General features: G+C 41.1%; 1 protein-coding gene across 3 annotated transcripts in view; it reads left to right on the forward strand.

The window, feature by feature from the left end:
- The first annotated feature begins 713 nt into the window (after positions 1–713).
- CTDSPL (CTD small phosphatase like) overlaps positions 714–26,292 on the forward strand; it is a 68,698-nt gene continuing 43,119 nt past the window's right edge. For all 3 annotated transcript variants that reach the window (XM_010218816.2, XM_088534803.1, XM_010218817.2), the window contains exon 1: positions 714–975. In XM_010218816.2, coding sequence (XP_010217118.1) covers positions 900–975 — 76 coding nt within the window. In that variant the 5' untranslated portion in view covers positions 714–899. The remainder of the gene's footprint in view (positions 976–26,292) is intronic.

Consider the following 26,292-nt stretch of genomic DNA (forward strand, 5'->3'; position numbering starts at 1 on the left):
GTTGGCCACGCCCCCTCACATGATATCCCCGCCCATAGCCATTAGCCCCGCCCATCGCGCGGCCTAAATAAGAGGCAACGGACACGCCCCCTTCGGGCCCCGCCCATATAGGCCCCGCCCCAGCGGAGGCCCCGCCCCGTTGTTTACGGCGCGGCCCTGGCGGGCGCTGCCCGCCCCCCCCCTCCCCCCCCCGCCTCCATGTTGGAGCGTCCCGCGGGGCGGAGCGGGGCGCGGGGCGGCGGGTTGTGGCGCAGCGCGGGCCGCGCGGCCCCTTTTCCCCTCCCTTCCGCCGCTTCCCTCTCCTCGTCGGTGTCGCCGCGCGGAGCTGCCCGCCGGAGGGCGCGGAGGAGGGTGGGGGGGAGATGAGATAAGCGGCGGCGGCGGCGCGGGCGGGTCGGTGCGCGGCGCTGCCGGGGGGGGTTATGTAGGCGGCGGGGCCGGGACGCGCTCGGCGGGAGGAGGAGGAGGAAGAACAAGAAGAAGAAGAGGCCCCAGGTGGATGCGGGGGGCGGCGTGAGGCGGGCGGGGGCTCCGCTCCCGCCGCGCGGGTTTTTTTCGGGCCCCGGCGGGGGGCGCCTTGTTTTGGGGGGCGGGGGGGGTCGCCGTCATTTCGCCCCCCCGGTTTTCCCCCCCTCCACCTTTTCCTCCGCCGGGAATCGGCGCCTGGAGGCGGCAACGAGCGGCGGCGCCAGTGGAGGGGTCCCGCTCCCCCCACCCCCCCGCACGCCGGTGGCTTCTTTCCTAGAGGACTTTATTTTTTCTTTTTTTTTTTTCCTTTTTTTTTTTTTCTTTTTAAATGCGAATCGTGTTGATTCTTTTTGAAAACAAACCGCCCGACCGCGCCGCGCACACGAGCCTCTGCGAGGGAAGCAGCCCGGTGAAAATCGCCCTCGGTTTCCATGGACAACCCGTCCATTATCACCCAGGTGACTAACCCCAAAGAGGAGGAGATCCTGTCCTGCGCTCAGGATAAAGGTGAGATGCGGGGTTTTGCCCCTCATTCCCGAGAAATCGGGGCTCGGGAGCGCGCTCTGGAACCGCTCGCCTCCCTTTGGCTCTAACCACCCCCCTTTGGCAGGCTGCTGGGGATAGAGCAGCCCTTGTTCCTGCCATTTCCTTGGAGATCGCCCCAGCTGCTCGCTGGGTGCACCCAGGAACTTGTTACAGTGTCTAAATATTAAGTTTACCCCGTGCTTAAATAAAATATGATGTGTCTGAAGGAGCGGGGATGTCACTTCCCTAAGGTTGTCGCTGTGCGGTGCCCCAGGGGACAGAGCCGTGATGGGTTCCTGGGGTGGCTTTGAAACCTCAGCTTGAAGGAATCCTGTTTTCCTTCCTTTTTGGGGAAAGAGAAAAAAAAAAAAAAAAGGAAATCCAGCAAAATTCTGCTTTCTTCATCTCCCTTCTTTGCTCTTTTTCCCTGCTTCATATTTAAGCGCGGGGCTGTGCAGTTGGGTTTTTTTCCTTGCTGGAGGATCGCGCCTCTGAAGGAAATGTGGGCCACTTCTAAAAGTAGGAAGTGGAAACTCCTCTGCAGATAAATAGTTGCTGCTTGCGCGCAGCGACGCGCTCGGGCTGCGCGTTGCCAGCTCCCAAATCCGAGGAGTCGCGGGCGGCCGAAGGAGCTGCCGCTTTGGGAGCCTCCGGCCACCGAGAGCTGCCCCGGAGCCCCTTCCCGCCTGCAAGGTGAGAGGGGCCTGGGGCTCTCGGGGGTGGCTGTGTCCCCATGGATGGCCCTGGCCCCATGGATGGTCACGAGCGATGCTGGATGAGCGGAGGGGAGCCTGGAGGCGACAGGGCTGGGCTTCTTGGGAATCAGTTGTGACTGGCCATGGATTTTCGGACTTATCCGCGCACTCAGTTGCCTGCGTTGTTAGTGCTGGTTTTAAAAAGAGCGAAGGGGCAAAAATCGCTTGTGTGTGAGAAAGGGCCTGTGTGCTGGTGATGTCCAGAAGTTGCAACACTAAATGATCTGAATGATCTTCTAAAAATGATAGATTGGTGTGTCTTCCTTCCCCCTCCCCCACTACCAAATTTGGTGCTTTTAACAGAAAACAACTTCCATTTTTGCCTGACTTGGAAATAGAGAGGGGAGGCCGAGCACAGGGAGAAGTTGCTCCCTGTTTGATTAAAACTCGCTTTCTAATGAAAGCCTGCATGTAAAATGACTGATTTTGTGAATGTTGAACGAAGAGCTATAGGGATGGATTAAAAAATATTGTGCCAGTAAGAGGCAGGGAGTAATTGCAATGAAAGATTATTTTTCTCATTTGGTATAGGAGTTCTCACACAAATCTGTTATATCGCGCTATATACGGAGTGAGGTGTCCGTCGTGACGCCTTGTTCATCTTGAGAGATTTCTGATGTTTTCCTCTGTTTTGACAACATCAAGCATGGGGTAGGCTACAGTAAATAAAAGTACCAACGCTGGGTGTGTGATGTCTTCTAAGACCCATTTGGAGCAAATTTACATGGTACAGTGCTCAGACATTGCGAGGATCTTCAGGGCCTACACTGCAAGGTGCTTTGCTGGTACTGTTGGCAATTGGTTGAAATTTTGGTGTAAAAAAGCCAGTTGACACAAATGGAGGAAAATCTGACAGGTCAGAATAACAGTAAGCAGCTACATCAAACAAGTGTCTCTGTAACCTCAGTGAGCTACGCTGCGTGCACAAAAAATATGCCTATAACTTGCATAACTATGCAGTAACTTGCATAATATACATTGTGTTTTGTCTGTGTTAGGGAGAAAATCACAGTGGTCTTAATTATGTACTAGGGCTCCTGCCTTAAGCTGCCTGTAAGCAAGAGTAGAGTGAAGAAGGGTGGAAGAACGGGAGCTAGGGATTAAAAAGAGGAAAAACTCAGCCTGGTTTAATATAGAAGGTAGGTTATTTTATGCAAGGCTTTTTTTTTTTTTTTTTTTTTTCTCCTCCCCAAACAAAAGTGCAAGATCAACTTTCTTATTTCATAACGTGATAATACACGTCGTGTGTTTGGACTCTCTCAAATCGTTCCAGAGCAGCTTTCAGGGAAGGAGAATTGTAAACCTCGAACTTCCTGGGCTCTGGAATGAGGCCGCTGGCTGCTCCTGCCCCTTCTGCTACAGGTTTCCCCTTTGCTCAAGATACTGAGCTAGAGAAAATTCATTTTATACCTACCTTCTGTGCCTGCAAATCACGTCACCCACCTTTTCCCTTGATTTCCTAGCAGTTTTAGCAAATCTTTTGGCTGTGGTGTGCTATAAATGAGCCCGGAGCTGAGATGGTGAATACAGTGTGAGCAGGGATTGTAAGGTGGTTCTTCATGGAGGTTTGGGATGCTTAAAGTGAGTATTTGCCACTAGTTTTGATGAATCTGGATGTTCTTGTGCAGAATGGCTAACAAATGTTAGGACAAACCACCTTGTGATTTAACTAATAATACAAGTATTATTTGGGCTTATGCTCTCAAATAATTGTGTAACGTAATAAATTGCAGCAGCACTGTAATATGTGAGCAAAAGCCATTCAGTTTAATGAAAACCTGCTTTCCCTCCGAGTTTAAGGTTTCGCTGCAAAACCTGTTTCGATCAAAATACCAAATATCACCAGGTAGTGTCAGGACTTGGTGGTGTGTGTGTGGTTTTTATTTATTAATATTATTTATTATTATTATTATATATCTATATGAGGGGACTTCTGGGGGTGTTTCTTGTGTAAGTTTGACTTTTTCTTCTTTTTAACTTAAAGAAAAGCAGCTTTACAGTAGCTGAGCAACTGCAAAATGCTTCTTGCTTGTTGTTTTGAAGCTCTTAACTGTGAGCTGAGTGTTCTTTTTTTTTTTTTTTTTTTGAGGCATTTACATATTTAAGGAACTTAATATGTAATCTATACTTTTACCCAATTATTATAAAAAGATGTCTGGCAAGATATGTTTTATCATAGTAATGGGGCAGTTATGTTTTCAGGTAAATATTGTGCTTTATAAATAAAAATATGGCCTGAATATTTTCTTGCTAATCCAGATATATTAAAAATGAATTATTGAGATAAAAAAGTTGTGACAACTAAAAGGACTAGATATTAATTCTAGGATAGAATTGTAATGATTGTATTTTTAAGAAATAGTTAAAAAATTAGGAGGTTGGGGGAAAAAGAAGATCTTGCTGTATGAACCATTCCCTAATATGTTGCCACATGGTGGTGCACTGTATTTAGTTGTCTGTCAATATGAAGGTTGCGCATGGAAAGTTGTTACAATAGCATTTTATTATTATTCCTATTTTTGCTCTGAAATGTATATGCTGCTTCTGCTCCTTACTGATTTTGGTCCCTAACTATGTTGTTAAGTTAGTGCTGAAAAATAGAAACTTATTTGTACTCTAGCAGTTGGAAACAATATTTAGCTATTAAAAAAATACTTCAAGCACTAAGCTAATAAAAACTAACAGAGAAGTAAAATTTCTAAGTGAGGAAATTAGCAGCTCTTCAGAGAAATGTCGTTTGGCACTTTTGAAAATTCGAGGCATTAATAAGATGTGGAAAATTAAAATGGAGACACAAGTTTGCAAAAAGGATTTTCTCATACCAGTGACAGAAGTTAAAAATCTGAATCTCAACATAATCATTTTTTGCAGATAAAATAAATTGTTTGTTTCCTAATGAAATTACTTATTATTAACCACTTGAACAATGACCTCTAATGTGCCAGTGAGGTTTCTTGGAAAACAGAGTAACAGTAACTCTTTGCACTGAGTATAATGCAGACAGTGTAGTAGCTGATGTGCGGTGATGATCAGTCCAAAGAGGTATATTTTCCTTTTTGACTTCAGTGCTTTATTTTGATCCTCCTAACTGATACAAATTCTAGGGTGTTTTCAGGTTCAAAACCGTATTATGTGGTGTAATAATATTCCAGTCCTTTTAGAGTTAACAATTATTCAAGATTGTGGTGCTTAGTTTTCTCTCTTCAGATACGTCTTTTTTTAACTGTAAAATTTGACTGTTAGCTGAGCACTCATCTTCATAAGTGCATGTTTGTCTCTGGAGGGAGAAAAAAAAAAAAAGTATTCTCTTGTGTGGTAAAGCATTGGAAAAAGGTTAAAAGTGGAGCCTAAGCTATTACCAGTATTTTTAGTAGTGTACTTCCTTAAGGATTTTTTTCCACAAGAGGCAAGAATTTTTGTCTTCCCCTTCTGGAAACAAAATTGAGAAACACAAAAATAAGAACAGTATTTATAATCTTTGGAAATTAGAAGTACTTAAGATGTTCAGTTAAAAGTCTCTCTCTAGATTGCAACCAAAATAAGAGTCTTGAATGTTATTTTCAATAAAGCACACTTTGAAAATACACAAAAATATTTAGGATAGTCATTTCTTTGTTATTAATTCATGAAGTGAAGATGTATTAACGTTCTTGAGACATCTCAGTACTTTTTTTATAATATTAAGTGCAATATTTATACTTTAAAAAGTAACATTAAGAAAACAAATGTAGAAACCACTCCAGCACGACGTTGGAATGTGGATTCCTTGCAGAGGGTAAAGTTTTAAATCGTTAACTAATGACATAGTTGTTACATAAAACCTACTGTATGGTTGCTCCGGTGTCGTGTTCCAGGGTGACTGTAGTAACCTAGGGTTTGATTTAAGGTAGCCGTTAGCAGGCTGCAGTGTACTGGCAGTAAAGAGAATGGTAACTGCATGAATATCTAATACTGTTTCTTCCTAGCTGCACGTCATGTTGGCTTCTTATTTGTTCTAATGCAGTGATTTAACATGCCTTAAAAAAAATAAGTTGCCCATATGTTGTCAACTGAGTATTCAGCAATGCAATTGGCAACACCCTTTTCTGATATTATTAGCACAATGTAGTGTGGTTGCTGCTAGGAGTCCTTCAGAATTTAATTTGAACTTTGCGAAGGAGCTCACAGGGAACTTGTGTGCATGTTTGCTTCTTAAAAATAAAAGTGAAAAATGAAAGTTAATAGAAATGAAACTCACTTATTGGTCTGTGTTTTTTGAAAGAAATTGTCTACCTGACACTTTATAGTCAACAGTTTTAGCTATGGGAAGCTTTCTCCATAATGGAACACTTAATTTATGAGCTTTACAGTCTTGTAGCAGTCATTTTCAAATATCAAAATGGCTGCAAATTAATACAAGCCCACACATTTTATGTATATCAGGTCTTGAATATTCCCTCTGTAAGAAAATAAAAGTTTAATTTCTGCTGGTGAGAGTTGCTGGCCGTGACCTCCGTGGCTGGTGCTTTCTCTGCAGTGCAGTGTTGCAGGTGCCATTGAAGGGTCAGTTTCAGGCAATCCTGGGTTGTAAGTATTGAATCCGAGGCTGAATTTGTCCATTACTTATCCCTACCTCCCAGAGAATTTATTTGGAGTAATTTGCATAGAATACCTTGAATAGTATTTGAAGCATTTCTGTCCATAAGATTTTTTTATTTTTATTTTTTTTATATACAAGAAAAGCAAAGGTAAGAGATGGATGTATCATGTTTCCAAGGGTCTGGCGCTCTAAATTTTTAGCCACTGCATGAGTCAATAGTAGAGGATGTGGCAAGAACCCTTTAACTCCATATCCCTGAAACTTGGGTATTGCTGAGAGAAGCTAGGAATGTCATGGAAGGGATTTATGAAGAACCGCTGATAGAACTAGCAGGTGGCCCAATTTAGGTGTTTAAAGTCTGAATCTGAACCATTGGTGGGGATTGATTCCTGCCAGAGGCTCCTCACTGGAGGAGACACGGCTGCACAATCTCGGCGAAACACCCAGTGTCACCTGTGACCTCTTCATGTGGCTTTTTCATTGAATGATGTTGAAACAAGCCTTTTTATTATTATTATTTCATTTTTATTTTTTAGTGCTGGTTTCTGTGGCCAAGAGGCCCAGCAGGATGATGCGGTAGTGCAGGATCTTTAAAGTCTTGCTGAACTTGAAAGCTTTTTGTAAGGGACTGGGGACAGGCACAGAGGAAAGATGTCACTTGTGCTGCAGAGATATCTTTAGGAGTTCTGTGTTAGAGATATTTATCTTCGGCAAATTCTGCTTCTGATGGAGAGTGATTGGAACTTTTATTTGTTGTTTTTTGATTTTTTTTTTATTTTTATTAAACTTGGGGAGGCTAGGGCATATAGTTGACACAGATGTGACAAATAGGGAAAGCATAAGTAGCAGCTAAGTAGATTAGAGTAAAATTCTGTTCTAATCGGTCAACTGTGATGCAGTTAGTCCTTTTTATATTTCTGAAATGTTTGTTGCAAGACAATCTATAAACCAGAGTCTTGCACAGGTTGTGCTTTTCAGTACCAATTATTACTTTGTGATGTGAGTATTAGCGGTAAAAAATAACAACTTTAGCCAAATGGGTAGAAAATGTTCTCTTTGCGCTGTTGGGCCTACTGAAATCTTGTTGGCTTTGTAGTGTTTTATCACAACTACCACTTGCATAAAAGTGCCACAGTTTATTCTTTTTGTAACATAATAAAATATGCTTTATAAAAGAGAAAAATCTATTATTTTAAGTGATTGGGTCTCCTGAGAACTAGAATGCTTCTATTAGAAATTTTATTGTGAGTTAAATCTCAGTAAAAATACAGCAGACTTGGATTCTAAAGAACTTGCTTATTTAAAATGATTTTTTTTTCTTTCCCTATTTTTTCCAGAGACATAATAATAATAAAAGAAACGTACTACTACTCTCCTGATTAGTGTAATTAAAGCCAGGACGCTCATGGGCAAGTAAGATAACATGGGCCGTGTTCTGTACGGTCAGGGAACTGCAAATGAAGGCTGGCTGCTCTATCAGAACCTGTGAATGTTACCTTGAAAAATGTTTGTAAAAGTTCGTGCCGGCTTCTGTAAGAAACAAGCACCTGACAGGTGTCAACCTGCAGCTCCAGTTTGGTGTTGCTTGCTCTGCTAAAACAGTGTCCTCGCTCATGTTGGTCAGGTTTTGCTGCTCCTGCTGCAGGATCTCCTTAATTTCCTGGCAGAAAGTGGGATATTGATTTATATTCACCCCTGTGCTCTCCCCCACTGGCCAAGGTCTCTTGTTTCCTGAGTTGTAATTCAGGATTCCCAGCAGGATTAGTAGAAAAATGACCCTTGTTTCCTTGTCTACTGTAATCAGCAGTAAAATTTTCAACTCGCCTGTTTATTTCAGGATGGGGCTTTGCAAATTCGTCATCTCCCTCTTGTGCAACACTCCTCTGCTGAGAGCAGGAGGGAGGAGAAGGGAGTCATGGCCACAGTTTGGGGGTGAAGCCCTGGCCCTACAGAACGGCTCAGGGTAGATGGACTTCAGCTTAAATCTTCCCAGCTGTTTGCAAGGAAGCTACTTCCACAACAGATATTAGAGTGAACACGTGTGTGTTTCTCTGAAGGAATATTTGAAGAATTCTTGTATATGTATGAACTTTATGTGTAGTTGTTCCAAGAAGGTATTTAAGAATTTGCATGCTGCTTTATTTCTGTCTACAAACCTCTGACTGCATATATACGTCTGAAGATTTATCTGTTTGCTCTGGATATACCTACATGAACATATATTTGGTCATTTGGGATCTTTCGAGCTGACAGAGTGCTCTGGTTGGGTTAAAATGGTGGGTATGGATTTGAAATCCTTTTTCAGTCTAAACTTGCTAAATTGTGAAGCTGGTACACTGGCATTTTATCCTAGTGACAGTTAAGACAAAAGTGCTCTGTGTAGGAGTGGTCAATACTGACGAGTTCCTAGAAGATATTTAATCATTTCTACTTGCTTCAGCCAAGCACTTTGAAAGGTTTAATACCTGCTGCCTGGAGAAGAAAGAATTAAATTACAAAGAATCTCCAAAAGCTGTCATAAAAGGGTTACCAATTTTGTAGAGGCTTATGAGATTTCTAGTAAAGAACAACAAAGTGAAAATTGATAAAAGGTGCACACATTAGCAGTTTGATTAATGGAATGTTTTTCAGAGACACAGTTTTTTACAGAGACTTTTGGAGTGAACCCTTAGTCTTCTGTATATATATTTATTATTTTGTCCCTTGATGTATGTTGTTGTGTTGGCTTTTCTCCTCTGATCTCGAGTCCCTGGACTCCAACATCTGCTGCTTTGTCCTCTGATGATGCTCAGTGTTGGCTGCTGGTGGCCATTGGTGAGGAGGAGTGGGAGATGCTTGGGGAGGTGCCTGATCTGGTGCTCAGGAACACTGAGTCACACTGTGTGGACAGATGACCACTAGCAGTGGCCAAAATGATGTGGGAGGTATCTCATAAGGAGAGAGATTCTTCATTTTTATGTTCCTTGCAAAATTAATAAAATAATGATCAAGGCTGCCTTCTGATGCAAGATCACCACTTGAGTGGATATTGTGCTATATTGAAAAGGAGGAGATATGTGAAATGTAACAGAATAAACACGCCAGGGCTTTTCCTATAATGTAATACAGCCTTCAGAATTAAAGGCAGAACATCCAATTTGGCTAGAAGGAAGTGTTTGCTTAAGCACTCTACAGCTAACCTATATAATCCTTGAGAAGATATTGTTGCCAAAATAGTTTACCTGGGAATTCCTAAGGAGGATTAACTGACTTCATTTTGCATTTATACTAACAAAAATACAATTACGAAGGTAATGATTGTGTTTCAGTGTATGAATTGGGTGCCAAATCTCAGTAAGGAGAGAAGGCAGGAGAATCCCTTTAATGTAATTCCAGATACTTCTCATGCTCAGGTGGTAACTACATCTGTTGTAAACTCTGGACAACAGTTGGGATCATGGTGGATAAAAGCACATATAAACATACGTGATAGAAGATGATTTTCTCTGCTAAGTTGGCTGTTGGCTAACTGCCAAGTCTTATGACTCGCAAGATATGAAACTGTTCTAATTGAGAATTGGTTAGCTGAAAATGACTTGAAGTTTGGGGGTGGAAGGGAAGTTATGTTAGTTGGAGAATTAAAAAAAGGCAAAAAAGTACCAAGTAAAATCTCTAGTGCGATTCATTTGCTAGTTACACCCTGACATAAATTGAAAAGCCCCAGAAGCAGGGGGTTTACAGCATAACTGGAAAACAATTTTCATCTGTGTAGAGATCTGTAAAGTGCTTATCCACAAAGGAATGAGATTTTAAGTGGATTTGTTTAATCGGGTTTATCATGAGTACGTAGTTGTGGAACTTTTTGCTCACATTTCAGAATTCTTTGCCTTTCTGGAAGATTCCCTCTTGTTTTGAGATTCGAGATGTCTGTGGACAAATTTCCATGAAGAATGAAAGTGAAACTTAAAGCAGGAAATGTTTTTCCAAATTTTAGAGTGGGTTTAATATTTATATTTTTTTTTCCCCTCAAATTATGGTATTTAAAAAAAAGGACAATTTCATGCAGACTGATGTCTTTACTGGGCCTTTTTATGCCCAACAAGAAATTTGAAACACTTGAACAGATTCTTGCTCTCTGTATTGAAAAGGATGCTAACAAGTTAATTATGCTGCCTGTCCAACATTAATTAGTTTTAATATGAATAGCATTCACTTTTGGTATTATGACAGGGGAAAATTAGCAGACGTGTTGGTGCCCACCATGTTACTTTCCAGTTACTGCCACTTTTTCTCTTGTAAACATGCCATGACAAGAATAAAAAACTGAACAAAATGGGAAGTTAAGCTTGGCAGTTTTAAAACTGGAATCCGTTCAGGTCTCATTCCTGTATTTACATGTTGCACAATTTACTGATGCATTTCATTATAAATTACCCTTTTAACATCAGTCTGATCAAGGCAGGCGTGCTCAGAGAGCATGTTATTTTTTGCAAATGCCACTACCTCAGTTGCTTTGGTAGAGATGGACTATTTTTCATTCCTTTAAACCAAACAGCTGTTTATTTTAGCTGTGATAACTAAATATTGTTTGAATTTCATATTATAAAACAGTAATATTATCAAAAGGGAAAAAAAAAAAAAGATCTGTTTTGGGGGGAGGGGGGTGGGCGGGGAGCCCTTAGATGCAGGAAGCGGAATTTAGGGATTTCCGAGGACCAAATGCCCCTAGATTCATAAAGGACAATTTCTGTTAAGATATGAAGTGGTGCTGAGTAGCTGTAATGCCACATTTCAAGCAAAGATGATATCAAAAGGATGCGTTTGCTTTATAATGTCTGTTCAAAGCGTCCTTTCAGGAAATGTCCTAAATAGCAAGAATGAAACTCTGCCACTTCATTTTGCAGCGTGCACTGTGCTAGAGCAAGCCCAGAAGTGCAAAACTTAGTGTTTGACGTTGCATTTTTGTGGTTTTGTTCAAATACATTTCCACGGGGGCTTTGAATTCTTACGCAAAATGGTTCCAATTCCAACCCTGCTACCCAAAAGCTTTTTTTTTTTTTTTTTTTTTTTTTTTCCTTCCCCTAACTAAATTCTGTTCAATTAACACTTGTTGTTCTCCTAAATTGTATATTTGAAAATGTTTCTTGGGGACTTTGTGACCCAAAACATGTTTTCCTTCTGCTCTTGAAGATTTTTTTTTAAAAAAAATCGTAATATCAGCAGGGTTATAAGGTGTGAAAGAGAAACTAAGGGAGAAGGGCTGGGATATAGGAAATACAGTAACAGTGGCCAGAAGGGTGCACAGCAAAGCAACTTCAGCACAGGCGACTTGGCACCGAGTCTGTGCAAAACACCCTCAACACCTCGAGAACGGGAGAGGTTAGGGTACAAGATAGGCCTTTATTTGGGGAAAGTTTGTATTCCACATAGAAGTCAAACTGCTTTTGTCTTGAAAATGCTCTTCAATGTGCATGGAAAAGAATGCAGCGGGGCTGACTCATAGCAGGATGCAGCGGGGCGGTCTGAAACGCAGCCCCGTGAGGGGATTATCCCTGCAGTTCAGGCTCTGCTGCTCCTGGGGGAGGAGCAGTGCTGGAGTTCACATCTCTGCATGGCTTTTATAAGCCCGGCGGTAAAAATGAATTAATTAGCCAGCAAGCAGTAACACACTTATGGTTTAACCAGGAGGCTGCTTTTGTTTGGTGTTTTTGTTATTTTTTTTTCCCCTAGTAGTGCAAGGTTGAAACGAAATATTACTAACGCACTCTAACACCTAATAGCACATTTTAAAATGTCGATTGGAGTGGAAATGGGAGCTTGTTTTATATTAAAAAAAATAGTTTTGTTTCCTAAAAATACTTTCAAGTAATTGTCAACCCAGTAAATGCTGTTTTAGAAAAAATGCATTTTTTTAATGGGAATGATGTTCTCTGCAGGCAGTGTTTGTATATCTAGCCTTCAAGTAGTTAAGGCCTTTATCTCATATTCTGCTAATAAGGGCAGTAAAGAGTTTTCTGCTTTTGATAAGTTGAACATTTTGAGTGGATAACAGCTTCACAGTTTTCACCTTTTTAATAGCTGATTTAGGTGATAGCCAGCCAGCCTGCTGTTACGGGGTATTTTACAGGAGTCAACAGACTTTCTTTAATTAGGACCATATGTGTACAGTAATTGTGATTCCCTGGGAATCTGTATCTTATTTGCCATTAAATAGCTGATAAAGTGCTGCAGTTGTAGAAAGGAATATCAGGTTTAGAAAGCAGATGTCTTCGAAAGCAGTTTTGGTTTTCTCTTCTGTGTCATCGTAGAAGGCAACCCAACATTTCTGTAGGTAGGGTTGCTTCCTGCTGCAGCATAATAAGCATTTAACACTATATCTGGTAAAAATTACTCTTTGCAAGAAATTTTTGGAAACCCTGTTTTTTTTCCTTCTTCTTCTTCTTTTTTTTTTTTTTTTAATCTAGCTTACTAAGTGGTGAAATATCTGTAAGTTTGTGTTATCTTTCCAAAGTCTACGTGGATTCACTTCTGTGTAAAACGGTTGGCAATGCCTTCTAGTAAAAGGGGACCACAAATATTTACTAGAGAAATCCCATTTTAATGCTTTTAGGAAAAAAAAATCATTTGAAAATACATATCAGCTGTATTGGCAGCATGAGAACACCTATGCTGAAGCTGAACATGCTGCTTTGGCAATGTGCAGTATGAAAATTTACGTTAATACTGGCACCCTTCCCTCTGGAAAGGACCGCTTCTATTCGTATGGCTTCCCAGAGGTTACGGGCAGTCCTTGGAACAGTTACAGGAAATAATATCAATGTGTTTGTAAACCATGACCTGTCTTTGGGTTGGGTGGCCAAATATACCACTCTTCTTGATTGCTGCGAGGACCGGACGTGGGTTTCCCTGCGCTGAATGGATGGTCTCCCATTCCAGGAGAATATTCCAGGAACCTTCTCGGGACCTGGGTACTCGCTGCCCTTTGCTGTCTCCTGTCTGGAGTCAAGGCATCTTCCATTCTGTTCAATATGTTGTTTGTGTGTGTGATTTTTTTTTTTTTTTTTTTTTTTTTAACTCGGAAAATGCCAATTTGAAGAAAGTAAGAAAGAACTGAGGGAAGTGACCAGAAAATGGTCACATTTGGAACAGGCTGCCCAGAGAGGTTGTGGAGTCTCCTTCTCTGGAGATCTTCCAAACCCACTTGGACGCAGTCCTGTGCCACGTGCTCTAGGTGACCCTGCGTGTGCAGGGGGTTGGACTAGATGATCTCTAGAGGTCCCTTCCAACCTTAAGCATTCTATGAAAATCACTAAGCAACATTAAGAGTTAAGAATCTTAAAATATTTTTCATGAAATACTCCTTGTCGCTTGGATGCGACGAACATGCGGTTCGTGTCGTGTGGGTGCCCACAGATAAGTTGATGCAGGAGGCACTTGTGGGACGTGACTGATGTCACCTGCTGCAGGTGCCCGTTTTAGGATGCAATAAATCATATCCTGGAGCCTCCGGGAGTGATGAGGGGAATATGTGAAGTTTGCCTCTGACTTCTCCCCACAGCCAAACGCAGATGGTCGAAACGGGGTTCAGAACCCTAATTCGATAATTTTATCATCAGCTCTACACGTGATTCAGTGATTTTTGGCTACACTGAAATGCAGCAAGTGGATACAGAATTGCAGAGTTCCAGGTTTATCTTCAGCTGCCTCTTCAGGGGAGCGGGGAAGAGGAAAACGTGGCAAAAACTGCTCAGTTCTTATTGGTGCTGTTCTGCTTTGCTAAGTTTAGCAGCGTTGGGGGTGGTAGTTAAAATGGGCTTCCAGATTTTTTAAACTCTGCATTCTGAACAGGATTAGGTAACGTGGTACCTCAAAATGCTCCAAGTCCATCTGTGCTAAAGCTCCCGGAGCTGAGCTCCTTCACCGGAGCTAGTCGGTGCTTTAGGAAAAACAGAAGGGATTTACAGAATTCCCCTGATCACAGAAAGAACTATGGAGTTTGCTGATACGCTTTGGCCGGTACATTTATTTAAATTGCTATTTGTGGAAGTTTCGTGTCGCACTTTCATATATCCCTTTACTTCATTGAAGCAAACCCGATGCCAGCGTCAGCAGGGGGTTATTGTTCAGCCACTGTAGAGAAACTTCTCCTTGTGTCCGTTACGTAGCGAGCAGAACAATATAGAGCACTATGCAAAGGCTGCATGATACCAGCACAAGTCTGCCGTTGCAAAAAACTGCAAGTGATTTTGATAAAATATCACCTCTTCTAACTTCCCCCCTGAAATCTTTTGTCCGCTGGCTGCCAGAGTGAGTAGCACCAACCCCGAATGCTTAAAAACCTATTTTAATTATCTGTTTCTGCATTAAATCATTGTGCTTGTGGGAGTGCGGTCCTCTGCATGGAGGATTTCTGTTTTGGCCTGGTATTTATGAACAGCTGCTTTAACCAACTTTTAGTTTCCTGCTCTTCTGAAATCAGCGGGGTTGGAGGGAGATTGGTGCTCATTTATGGAAGAGGAAAGAGCCTCATCTAAGACAACTGCTGAAACTCACTGTATGGAAGGAAATGTGAATCGGCTGTGGAAGCAAGGGAGGAAACGTGTTCACCGGCGTGTCTGAAGGGGAGTCTCATGGATTTACACTCTGTGATAGTCCGGAGTACTGCTAAGTTCAGATCCTGCCGTAGATTTTGTGATGAAAATAGTATTTCCAAGGTGAAAGGGATAGACCTTTGATGGTTTCCTACAGAGTCTGAACAGCTACTTGTCTGTTTTACTTTATTTTTTTCAGCATTTATTTGCTCTGATTATAGCACCTTGTCCTAAATATGTAATTTAGATTGCAGATTCTTCAGGACGGGGTCACAGGTGCATCTTTGTGAAATAGCAAATTTGTCACTGTGAATAATGATGGGGCAAGTCCACCTGTACTACACTGCTTACTTAAGTAAGTGTAATAGATTAATGTCTATAACAGCTAGCAATGGGAAATATATTTTTAGTGTTTCGTTAGAATGATAGGTAAAAATCAAAATCAGTAAGATACTTCTACATTAACATTTATGTTATGGAAGCATAAATTTCTTGTGCCTGTAGCAAAATTAAATATTCATAGCTCTTTAGACTAAGATTTTGGTTTATCTGCATGATATTACATGGATATATAGAATCTTGTTTCCCATGACGTTTTGCTTCTCATTGTTGCTCATGCCAGAGCTGCTTTCACAAACTAAGCAGTAGGTGCCTGAAGTAGGTTCTGTAAGTGCTTCTCTGCACCAGAGATCTGCAGAAATAGAGAAGATTTGAGACTCACATCGTGTTAAATTTTTAGAGGAGACACTTCAAGGGTTGATGTTTTGGATTGTGTGGACTCCATCCTTTTAGGAGGCACTGTGACGAGCACAGCGGTTGGCAGGCCGCCTTCTGGAATCATATCTTATCTTCCTAGTATAAGTCGTCTTCTTTTTATGAACTGGAAGCTGTAACATTTTGGAATTTTGTCTCATCCTGCAGGTATGCCTGACTTGGCACTTGTGCAGGACTTGGTGCTGGTGTGAGCTTAAACTCACATTCAGGAGGAATCGTTTTACTGCAGGTACCTGCTGAATGCTCTTTCAGAATTTATAGCCAACTTAAACTTCTGACATTCTACTTTAGCAAACAGTACATAAAGCAAGTGGATGCAGGATTAAATCAGTCCATAAGCCCAGCTTTACGTTCAGTGGCCTAACTTTAATGATGCTGTGGCACTAAGGATACAGCTTAGCTCCCTGCTGGAGTTAGCCACTCTTAAAATTAAGGACCGAAGTCAGCAATTTAGTAAATATTTACCGGGCATTGGTGGCAATTAGTGAGATGCTAAAGCTCTTGCCCCTCTCTACTTTTTTTTTTATTTTATTTTTTTTCTGTTTTGTGATAAATGATTAACAAGTTGGTATTTTATTTTTACTGGCAAGCTATAGTATAGCAGTGCCTCTGCCATTAATGCTCTGTGAAGTAATTTAAGAGAATGGGGGTTCCTCACTGTTGAGGAAAATAATACAGGCTCATTGAGAAAAAAGAAAAACTCAAATAATCTTTTTCAGGTGTCACATGAGCGCTTTTTAAAAATATTTTTTTGATTTGACAGTGTCATTTTCCAAGATCAAAAAAATCCCTAAGCTTTGATTTTAATCAATGTAAAAGAATTTAAAGGAAAAGGGTGATGGTTTATGCAAGGCAGGTAGATTGATGTTAGAAAAGCAGTGTGTGCTTTTTGAACTGATATTTTTTAACCCATTAGTGGTATTCAGCTGTTTTAAACACAGTCGTTGTAGCTGCATAGAGGTGTGAAACACACAGGTTTAAGATAGCAACAAGAGAGAACTTACCCCTTATTTGCAAAATGCCCTTTAGAGATTACATAAAACATTTGTTATAAGATTAAGTAGAGATTTTTCTGATGGTAAGTGTTGGGTTTTTGGTTTTTTTTTGTTGTTTTGTATAACTGTAGTGGATATGATATTCTTATCTTTAACATTCCCAAGACATGTAAAGCAAGTGCATTTTGGGTACTGTTTTTTGCCATAGTTTTTCTTATCTTTATTAGAATCTGTGGAGATGAAACAGTTTAATGCTGCAGACAGCTAAAGGTTCATATAGCCTCAGGAAGAATGTGTATCATACATATTGTTTAATTTTTATATTAGCATTTCATCAGAATACCATGAACCTGAATTTTAAGGATAGAAACTTCAAAAAGCAGGGGGTAGGTTACTGTGCAGAATTCTGTCATTTAAAAAAAAACTCTGAAGAAAAAAATATAAAATTCTATATGTATCTGCCAGTAAAATTTCAACAATGCATTTATCTTTCCCTTAATGCAACTCTACCTGTTGCAATGTCCTTAGTTTTATTACTGCTATACCAGGAAATCCTTAAGAAACTTTTATTTTAGAATGATCATGGGTTGTTTAAATTCTGTCTTATAAACAATTTGACAATTTGTGGTTGGACTTCCTAGATTATCCAGGAATTCATCCATGTTCATCTATATTACAATCAAAGACACATTTTTGGATATTCTTGTGGGGAAATATTAATGTTTCATTCCAAAGTTCTGCTTTAGGATTTACATATTATTAAACTCTGTGGTAAGCTTCAGTCTCTATTCTCCTGCAGTGAAATAGCAGGAGAGGGTGCAGGGCATATTTCTTTGATTGCTTTATTCAACACTAGTTAAAATATAAAAAGAGTGCAAATTTGCAAGTGGATTAGCCAGTTAATTAACGCTCTCTGTAATGGGATAGAAGGGCCCAAATTGAAGTATATACAATAATATTCACATTCATGGAGCTGCATTATTCTTCTATCTTGACTAAAAGTTGCAAAACACTGAATTTTAGCAAGCGTGATTATCCCTGCAGCCAATTTTTGCACAATTTGTGGGCAGGACTTTCCTGATTTCTAAGCAATATTTGGTATACTTAAGTAATATATTGTGCTCTTTGCCACAGATCCATGTAACTAGTGTTTTTTTGAAAACACAAAACTGGTAGATTAACCCTTAAAAGGGTGTCTTTGCTTTTAGAGGCAAGCACGTCATCTCCGACAGCGAATTTCTGAAGTGTTTCAGCAAACCCGTTTGCGCGTTGGCTCTGCTGCCCCGTCCGTTGTCGAGGTTGGTCGTGGGGCTCTGCTGAAAACCGCTGCCGAACCAGAACAGCAGCTGATCAATGCGTGTGTGATACATAGAGCTAAGTGCTCGGCTTAAATGGAATGAGATTCAGCAAAAACGCCTTTCAGATACAATGTGACAACTGCCGCGGGCCCTTCTTATCTGATTGCTTCCTGGTGGGGTTTGGCTTTGTTCCTGGACATAAGTTATGGTGTAACATTGGACAGAATTAGGGTGGTGTTTCTTTTTTTCTTCATATGGTTGTGCCTTTAAAATGTGATTCGACATGGGCTGGACCGTGGTGGTTTCTCTTCCGTCCTTTCATCGACACTATAATTCTTCTCAATGACTTTCCCAACTGGTAACGTATGAGAAAGCTCCAAGATGCTGGACCACCTTCCAGCCGTGCTTGGCAGAGGAGTGCGTGGTGTAAAAGCATCAGGAAAGCCAGACTTAGGAGCTGGTTCTGCATGACGAGAGGAGCTGCTGCAAAGCTTGGTCTCTTTTGGCGTGGGAGGTTGGGATGTGGTCCTCATAGCTAGACATCCTCCTCTGGCAATGCCTACGGATTGACCCCTCGATTCCTAGAAAAGCATGTGCTGGAAATATGATTATTATGATGAATAATGATTTATTTCCAATGTTGTCCATAAAAACTGCGTTTTTAGTATACATGTAGTTTTTATAAACAATGTTACCTCTCTGTCCCTTAAACAGGGATCTTCCTTCCCTTCCTAGTCACTTCCTAGAAGTTCTGATCTCTTAGCTGTCATCTTCATAAATCATAGTATTTTTATTTATGATTCATCCTTTTTTTTTTTCTTTTTTTTTCTTACTGCCTGAGCTACCTGTAGAGAGGAAAACGCCAAACATAGTTAATTGTCACCATAGCTTTTACTGGAATGCATATTAAAGAAATCCTGGGGTAGGGAGGTGGTTGTATGTGAACTTAGTGCATGAACCCACCACTGGTGAGTGAAACCTGCAAATGTGCCTGGAGTCGTTTCATTCATCACTGCAAATGTTACTCTGTTGATTTGCTTGGGGTGTGTGTATATACTTATATATCTAAACAGATTTAAGCATGTAACAAACCGTAGTCTGAATTTAGCATCACAGTAGAAACACTTCTTGCTTTAAGAGACTTTTATAAGTCTGGGGAGCTTCTTTGGTAGCATCGTTCAGGTCATGGCCATGGCAAGGCCATGGTTACTGCTTGAAATGTGATGGGAAGGTCTTGGTGCAAATTTGCCCTCTAAGCATCCTGAAGTGGCACTGGCCTGAACATCCATTCTCTTTTTGCTTATAGATATTATTTGGACTCCTTGAAGTCTGCTTTTATTGATACCATTTTATTTATATGTATGTGTGTATATATATATTAATTTTTAAGCTTTCTATTATTATGGACATTTAGAATGCTGATCAGAAGTGGTGTGCATTTAAAAACAAAGGAGAAAACATGAAAATCATGAAAAAATCATGATTTTTTTCTGTCCCTTTAGGGATATGTAACACTGATTAAAGTGTTGGTGGTCAAAGTTCTGCATATAAGGAAAACGTCAATGAAATGCATGGGGATTTCACTGACTGTTGAAATATTCCATGACTCTATTTTGTGAGTCTGTGTTTTTAACTTATGCTCCAGATTGTCTTTAAAGGGAATTAGGGAACAGTGGAACATTGGGCTGAGCGTTTTGGGTTCCTTTCTCCCTCTCTGCTGCGCATTTAGTTCAGAATTAATTTAATTCTCTTTTTTTAAGGCTTTTATTCCAGTGTGGTTAGTCACGGAGTGAAACCATTGATCTCGGTGACAGGCTTCCCAAAGGGAGCTGTGCAGCTCAGGCAGAGAAGGGGGTAGTCAGAGGCTCATTCGATCGCAATTGGAAGCAAGCCCTGTTGAGAGGTGCTTGTAGAAGGTTTTCTGCAGAATTACAGGTCAGGGATATGTTACTACCTAGCTAGTCATCTTTCCAATTTGAAAATCAAGCCTGAAATAGGCTCAATAAAAGAAGAAACCTCTCCCAAAGATGAAGGTACGTCTTTTACAATCGCATACCGCATTTGGACATATGAAGGCTTGATACAATCATTATTTTTATAAAACAAGTTGTGAAAATTTATCCCTGCTATGTACATATTGCAGCAGTCTGATGATAAAAAGCTGTGAGAGAAGGAAAAGGGACCTGAAAAATAGTGACAGCCTCACGATGGGTGACGGGCATCTGTGGCGTGTGAGACAAATCTTCAGCTTCCTTTATGGAGTTATCCAGAAGGAATGGCCGAGACCAAGAGTATATATTTATTCATATTAACCTTTATAGTAAAATAATAGTAATAGAAATCTGTGATGGTAGCCAGATTTCACAAAAAATACCAGTCTCTAGTGCTTTGTTATACAAATGAATTCTGCTGGTAATGTTGTTTTATTTACTTGTAGATAGTTTTTCTTTGACATCTTTGCAGCTTTACTTCCTTTCACTCAAGTAGCTCTTACAATCTTGCAGTTAGCAATGGGTTTCTATATTGTATCGGAGTTTCAAAGTGATTCAAGCCACAGAAATGAGTGGTGATATGATATTTCTTCTTTTTTTTTCCTGTTTTTGTTTTATCCCTTCAATCCCTCTGCGTTTTGTGCTTGCCAGCATGTGCACCTAGCAGAGGATATGGGTAGCTGTGGGGAAGACGAAGAATCGGCAAGTCATACTTCAGTATTAAAAGGAAAATGAAAGATATAGTCTGCTGCTGTATGCAAGGATGAAGTTAGTAACTTCTGATGCGAAAATACGGAGAATATTGAAGTGGGAAGAGCAGTATGCATCAGTCTGACTTAAAATTTAATTGGGAGCAGATGGCAAATTCAATAATCCAGTGCCTAGTGGCTGCTGTGAAACTCTGCAGCTTCAGAGTCACGAGCTGTTGTCTTGGAGGACATGCATAGAGTAAATACAGCTCTAAAACCAAAAGAACTAAAAACAGCAAACAATGGGCAGGAAACCTATAATATCCGACAGATCTTCTTTCCAGGAATAAATCACCTTAAATCAACTGAACTTACTTCTGTGGCTTGGTATAAGGAAAGGAAAGAAGTAATAGATATATTATACTTGCAGTGAAGCTCTTAAGACTGTAAGCTTAAAGTCTGCTTAAAAACTGCTATAAAATGGGGGCAAAAGCCTTGGCACAATAAATGAGCAACTGGGGCGCGTTCAAAGGATGTGTCTGGAGAAGCTGCAGAGGTTTGTCCTGGGTCTCCTGCTGGTCTCTCACTAATGACGTGGACGATGCAATGGAGGATGAGCTAAAGGTAAAGAACATCCAACCTGCCTTTTTCATGCAACCTGATCAGACTGTTTCAAGATTCTGTGGAATAATTCATTACAAAAGCTGGGAATAAGGAACAACGAGTTGGGTTGCTAGTCTATAGTATATAATTTTTTGTGCTTATATTTGTTATGTGACAGTGAAAGAAGATATATTTCTGTTTATGCATTATGCATTATGACCTTTGGTTTGCAGGAAGGGTTGAAGCAGTTGTGCTGTGTCGTTCTTTGGTAAGACATCATCTGAAGTGCTCTGCAAGGCTTTGATTTGGGTTTGAGAGCATCCCAAGGGGCGAGGAGAAGGAAATTGGGCTAGAAAATAGGACCTGGAGTGACAGGCTGGAGTGGATAGAGGGTTTTTTGTTTTGTTTTGGTGTAGAGAAGTCTGAGAGAGCCATGGCAGTCCTGAAATAAAGGAAAGACTACTTTAAAGAAAAATCTGTGTCTCATGTATCTGTTGGATGGCACAAGAAGTAATAGGCTTTAACATGCATCTCCTTTATGTCCACTTTTTTCATTAAGGGATAGGTGTTTCTAGTTAATTCTGTATGTGCCTAATCTCTATCCAGTCACTTCTTTCTCTCCTCTCACTCCATTATTAAGAATTACATATAAAGGAGGGATGACTGTAAGGAGGGATCCTTACAGTCAAACACAAATGAACCCATGAGCTTTTAAGAGTGTCAGCTCATCCAGAGCACTAGAAGCTGCTTGAATTGGCAGCCGTTGTGTGATCTTCAGTGATAGATGAACTCAGCTGTCGCTTAGAGCAGCATCAACCTTTCCCTCCCGTTGCAGCAACCACCTCTTCTCGTAGCCCTCTTGAGGGCAGAATACCCTGGGAAGGGTGTTCAGGTCTTCTGGTGCTCTCAGGTCTTCTAGGTTTGCGGTGCCCTTTCCTACCCTATGGTAGTTCTAGGGAGGCAGCTGGAGTTACACAGGCATTAAAAGATACCTAAGTCCTCTTTAATGAGGCTCTCGACACAGCAGTAGGTGCTTAAGTAAGCAGGGATTTTGTGCTGGTTTGTCTACATGCTAAGTGCAATAGAACAGTTTGAGTAACAAGTGAAGATTGTGGTGAAGGTCCCTGCTTAGGTCACCGACCTTAGTCAGCCACTGAAGGAATGAGTGGGGTGGGTGAACCAAGGGTGAGTCTTGGAACCAGGTAGTCTTGTCCTTCTTAAAAAGGCCATGTGTACAATTAAGCAAATTATTGCTGTCTTTACTTACAGTTTTACCTTGAATTAGATCTAGTAATTGAGGAAGTGCCCAAATAATTGAACTCAGGATGAAGATTCTCCTCCTTCCTCAGTTTAGGCTGTGAGGTTCAGGGAGAACCTCAGAGTTCACTGAGGAAGTTACCAAGAGAGTGGGAATCATAGAATCATAGAACGCCCAAGGTTGGAAGGGACCTCTCGAGGTCATCTAGTCCAACCCCCTGCACACGCAGGGTCACCTAGAGCACGTGGCACAGGGCTGCGTCCAAGCGGGTTTGAAGATCTCCAGAGAAGGAGACTCCACAACCTCTCTGGGCAGCCTGTTCCAGTGCTCTGTCACCCTCACTGTCAAGAAATTTTTCCTTAAGTTTCTGTGGAACTTTTGATGCTTCAGTTTGTGGCCATTGCCTCTAGTTCTGTTGGTGGCCACCAGTGAAAAGAGACCAGCGCCGTCCTCTGCACTGCCTCCCTTGAGGTACTTACAGACACTGCTCAGGTCTCCTCTCAGCCTTGTCTTCTCCAGGCTGAACAGGCCCAGCTCCCTCAGTCTTGAAGATACGTTTCATTACAAACTGTGACCGCACAAGGTGGAGAAACCTGAAGGGTCTGTTTTTCCCCCAGAAGATGCTGGAGTAGCCCAGGTTTGCTACTATGACCCCTTCCCAGCCTTCAAAAAAAGTTCGGGGAAGAAGCTCCAGTGGTCGAAGTGTTGAAACACGCCTGTAGGTTCAACGTGTGTATGCTGAAGCACATGTGCTAGGACTGCTGACTTACCTGGTTTTGTGGTATTGCACTTTGTATCTGGCATTTGGATTATCAGCTTTCCACCATGATGAGTAAATGTGCAGCTTTTGCTAAACGCTAGGGACTTTTAAGCTTTCTTTGCTTCTTTCTGGAAATAAAATGGAAAAGCAGAAAGCAAAGGAGAAATAATTTTTCTGTGGAGAAGCTCAGCAGAACTTGCACAACCCCGATCCCTGTGTTAATCTGTGTTGAATTCACCTGGCCATACGACTGGGATTCGGTAACACCATCGGATGTGCACGAGCTCACGCCGTTGCTCTGAAATTCGTTTCCCAAATCAGGAGCTTTTTAAGCTTTGATCGCAAGAGCTTTGGGCGCTTTTTTGCTGAGAGAAGGCGTTTGCAGCGGCGGCTGGAACAGAACTGAATGTGCAGGATTAAGTTAGAGGCCCCGACTTCCTGTATGAGGGAAGAAGAGCGTTTGTGAGCACTAAACGCCCACCGAAAGGAAAAGGGTAATGGACAAACACGGACCGAGTGCTGCGTTGGCCGGCTACTGCCGTGCGGGTTCCTGCTGTGGGACAGGAGTGACATTTGGAGCAGTCACTGTCTGGGCAAAGTTGCCCTTTAAACTGTCCTGAAAACAGGAGGTGGATGAGGCCGGCTAATAAGACTGGCAGCACTTTGTGGTTCGAAAAGCAGTAGGTTTTTATTTCTGTGGTGGTTGAGGTAACACGTGAAGGTTGCTATTTAAACCCGAAGCGAATTTGGAAAAGGATGGTAATATGGTTGGAAAAGTATTGTTGAAAAAGTGGGAGTTCCTGGAAAAAAAGGGACACGAATTGAGAGCTTTTTAGTTTAAGATCCACAGGTTGGTAGAAAGAGCACAGCCAACACCAAGCAATGTAGGAGGGAATTTCCAGAAATTCCCTGCTTCTTGGTGACAGCTCTGCTTCTGTGAGGAATGGACGATTTGGGTTTGATTGGATTGACAGCAGCTTCCGTGGTCTCGGCGTGGGAAACTGGTGATCAAAACATGTTTACAAATTGCGTTATTACCTGCCAGGCCCTCTAATCTCCATCTTCAGATGTCCTGTACTTTTTATTTATCTTATGGAATGGAAGAGCCATCAGAAATGGTAGTCTAGAAGGATAATTTTCTATGCCAGCATTTTACTTGGTTTTAAATGCATTTTAGTAAATTAGGTAAATGATAAAGCTTTTTTTTTTTTTTTTTCTTTTTTCTTCCCTACTCTTTTGCTATAATAGAGTAATAATAACACATCTCTCTGGAAGGTGATAATTTTAAGAAGAGACATGAAAAGACATCTGGAAAATCTCTTTAATGGGTGGCTGGGGTGAAGGGTAGCTTAGTCCTCTGCCTGTAACCATTGCAGGCAGATCTGTAACGTCTTAGCACCTTAACAAAAAATATTCTGTTTTTTTGTATCATCTCTTTTACTAATCATTGTAGCTTGAACAGCAGGAGTAGGAATATAGACAAATGTACCAGACTTCCTCGTGTGTTAACTTTGCGTGGTATTCAGCTTGTCGTACGTGTGCTGCCTTTTCGAGGACACCTTGTCCAGTTCTTTCAGTGCTCCTAACTTTCCGGTGACTTCTTGGAAAAACTCCTTGAAGGCTCCTGGGGATTGAACTCGACAATGCTGGAGGCTGACGCAGTGTTGCCAGATACAGCCGCTTAAAAACACTTTTATGGCAGCGGCGTGTTTGGATTCTTGCTGTTTCCTGGGGCTCCTGGATTCGCGTTCCCCAGTTTGTTTATTTTTACTCCTCCGTGAGGAGCAGCAGAAGGCAGGAGGCTGCAGCGTGGCCACGGCGCGAGACCGCCGCAGCTGCCGTTCTTAGAAGGACTCTCGTCTTCCTGGAACCCTTGGTCCTCCCAACGGCCGGTTTGTTCCAGCTGCTCCGTTTAATAGTTCTCCTTGCTGTAAATGGCTTTGTGATAATCGCTTATTCGCAGGTGTTAGCAACGTGGGCTGTAGATGCCTACTTAGAAATCAGGATTCTCCTGTCTCCATGTAAACAAACCAGTTCTCGTGAGCGGCTGAGAAAGGGTTTCGCTTGGAATCACAACATTTGAGCTATGGAGCAGAACTATAAAACTCCCTTAGCGTGGACGTGGTAAGTGCACGTAGTTGTCCTTTCGAATGACACTTGTAAAGCTTGCACAGTATTCTAATACTTGTACATTTTTGTTTGTTTTAGTATTGGTAAAAATATTTTGTTATGGCATAATTTTTGAAAATGCTGGTTTGTAGTTTACCCTTATTTAAAGGTCTGCATAAATCTTTTCAAAGTAATGGGGCAAATGTAATACTGTTCCTGGAGGCTTAAAAATAAAATTCCTTCCTGAATAGTACATTAAAAAATAGTAGTAATGAGGAAAGTAAAGCTGAAAGACTTTTTTTTTTTTCACCTTCCTCAGTAGAAATGAACTTGAATATATTATCTGTATAGAAAAAAATATTGAAATAATCATTTATAACTTTCTCATGTGGATACTTGACTGGTGCTTGCAGGTACTATCGGAATTTTCTCAGAGTAGAAGAAATGGGATTTTGTTGAAATTCTGATATGATATGTGTTGATTGAATAATTCATACAAAACTATTAGAACTTAATTCTTGCCAAAAAAGTCAGGGTAGGTCAAGTTAGAATATGCTTTTTAAAATGAGTAAGTTACTGTTTACTGAAATTGCTTTTCACTTGTCAAACAAGGATCCTCTCTCTGGTCTGGGATCAGGGTTGGGGTACATATTTTTGTGCTTTGTACCACACTTGTGGCAGCTTCCGCAAATGTGGGTATGTACAGGCAGCATATACCTAAATTTGTATTTAGTTTGTTTATTAAATGAAAACTTGGGCAAAGATTTAAAGCTATTTAGCCTTATGTAGTACAATAAATTCTCTTAATATGAAATATATTTAACCCGTGTTTATGAAACTTGTGTTAGTAATTATATTTTCTGCTGTACTATTGCTGTAAACAGGGGGTCTAAGCCAAGTGACATCATAGTTGGTGAT

The sequence above is a fragment of the Tinamus guttatus genome, unplaced genomic scaffold (genome assembly GCF_059628265.1).
Source record: "Tinamus guttatus ecotype Peru unplaced genomic scaffold, ASM5962826v1 Tinamus_guttatus_pri_ptg000599l, whole genome shotgun sequence".
Taxonomy (NCBI): domain Eukaryota; kingdom Metazoa; phylum Chordata; class Aves; order Tinamiformes; family Tinamidae; genus Tinamus; species Tinamus guttatus.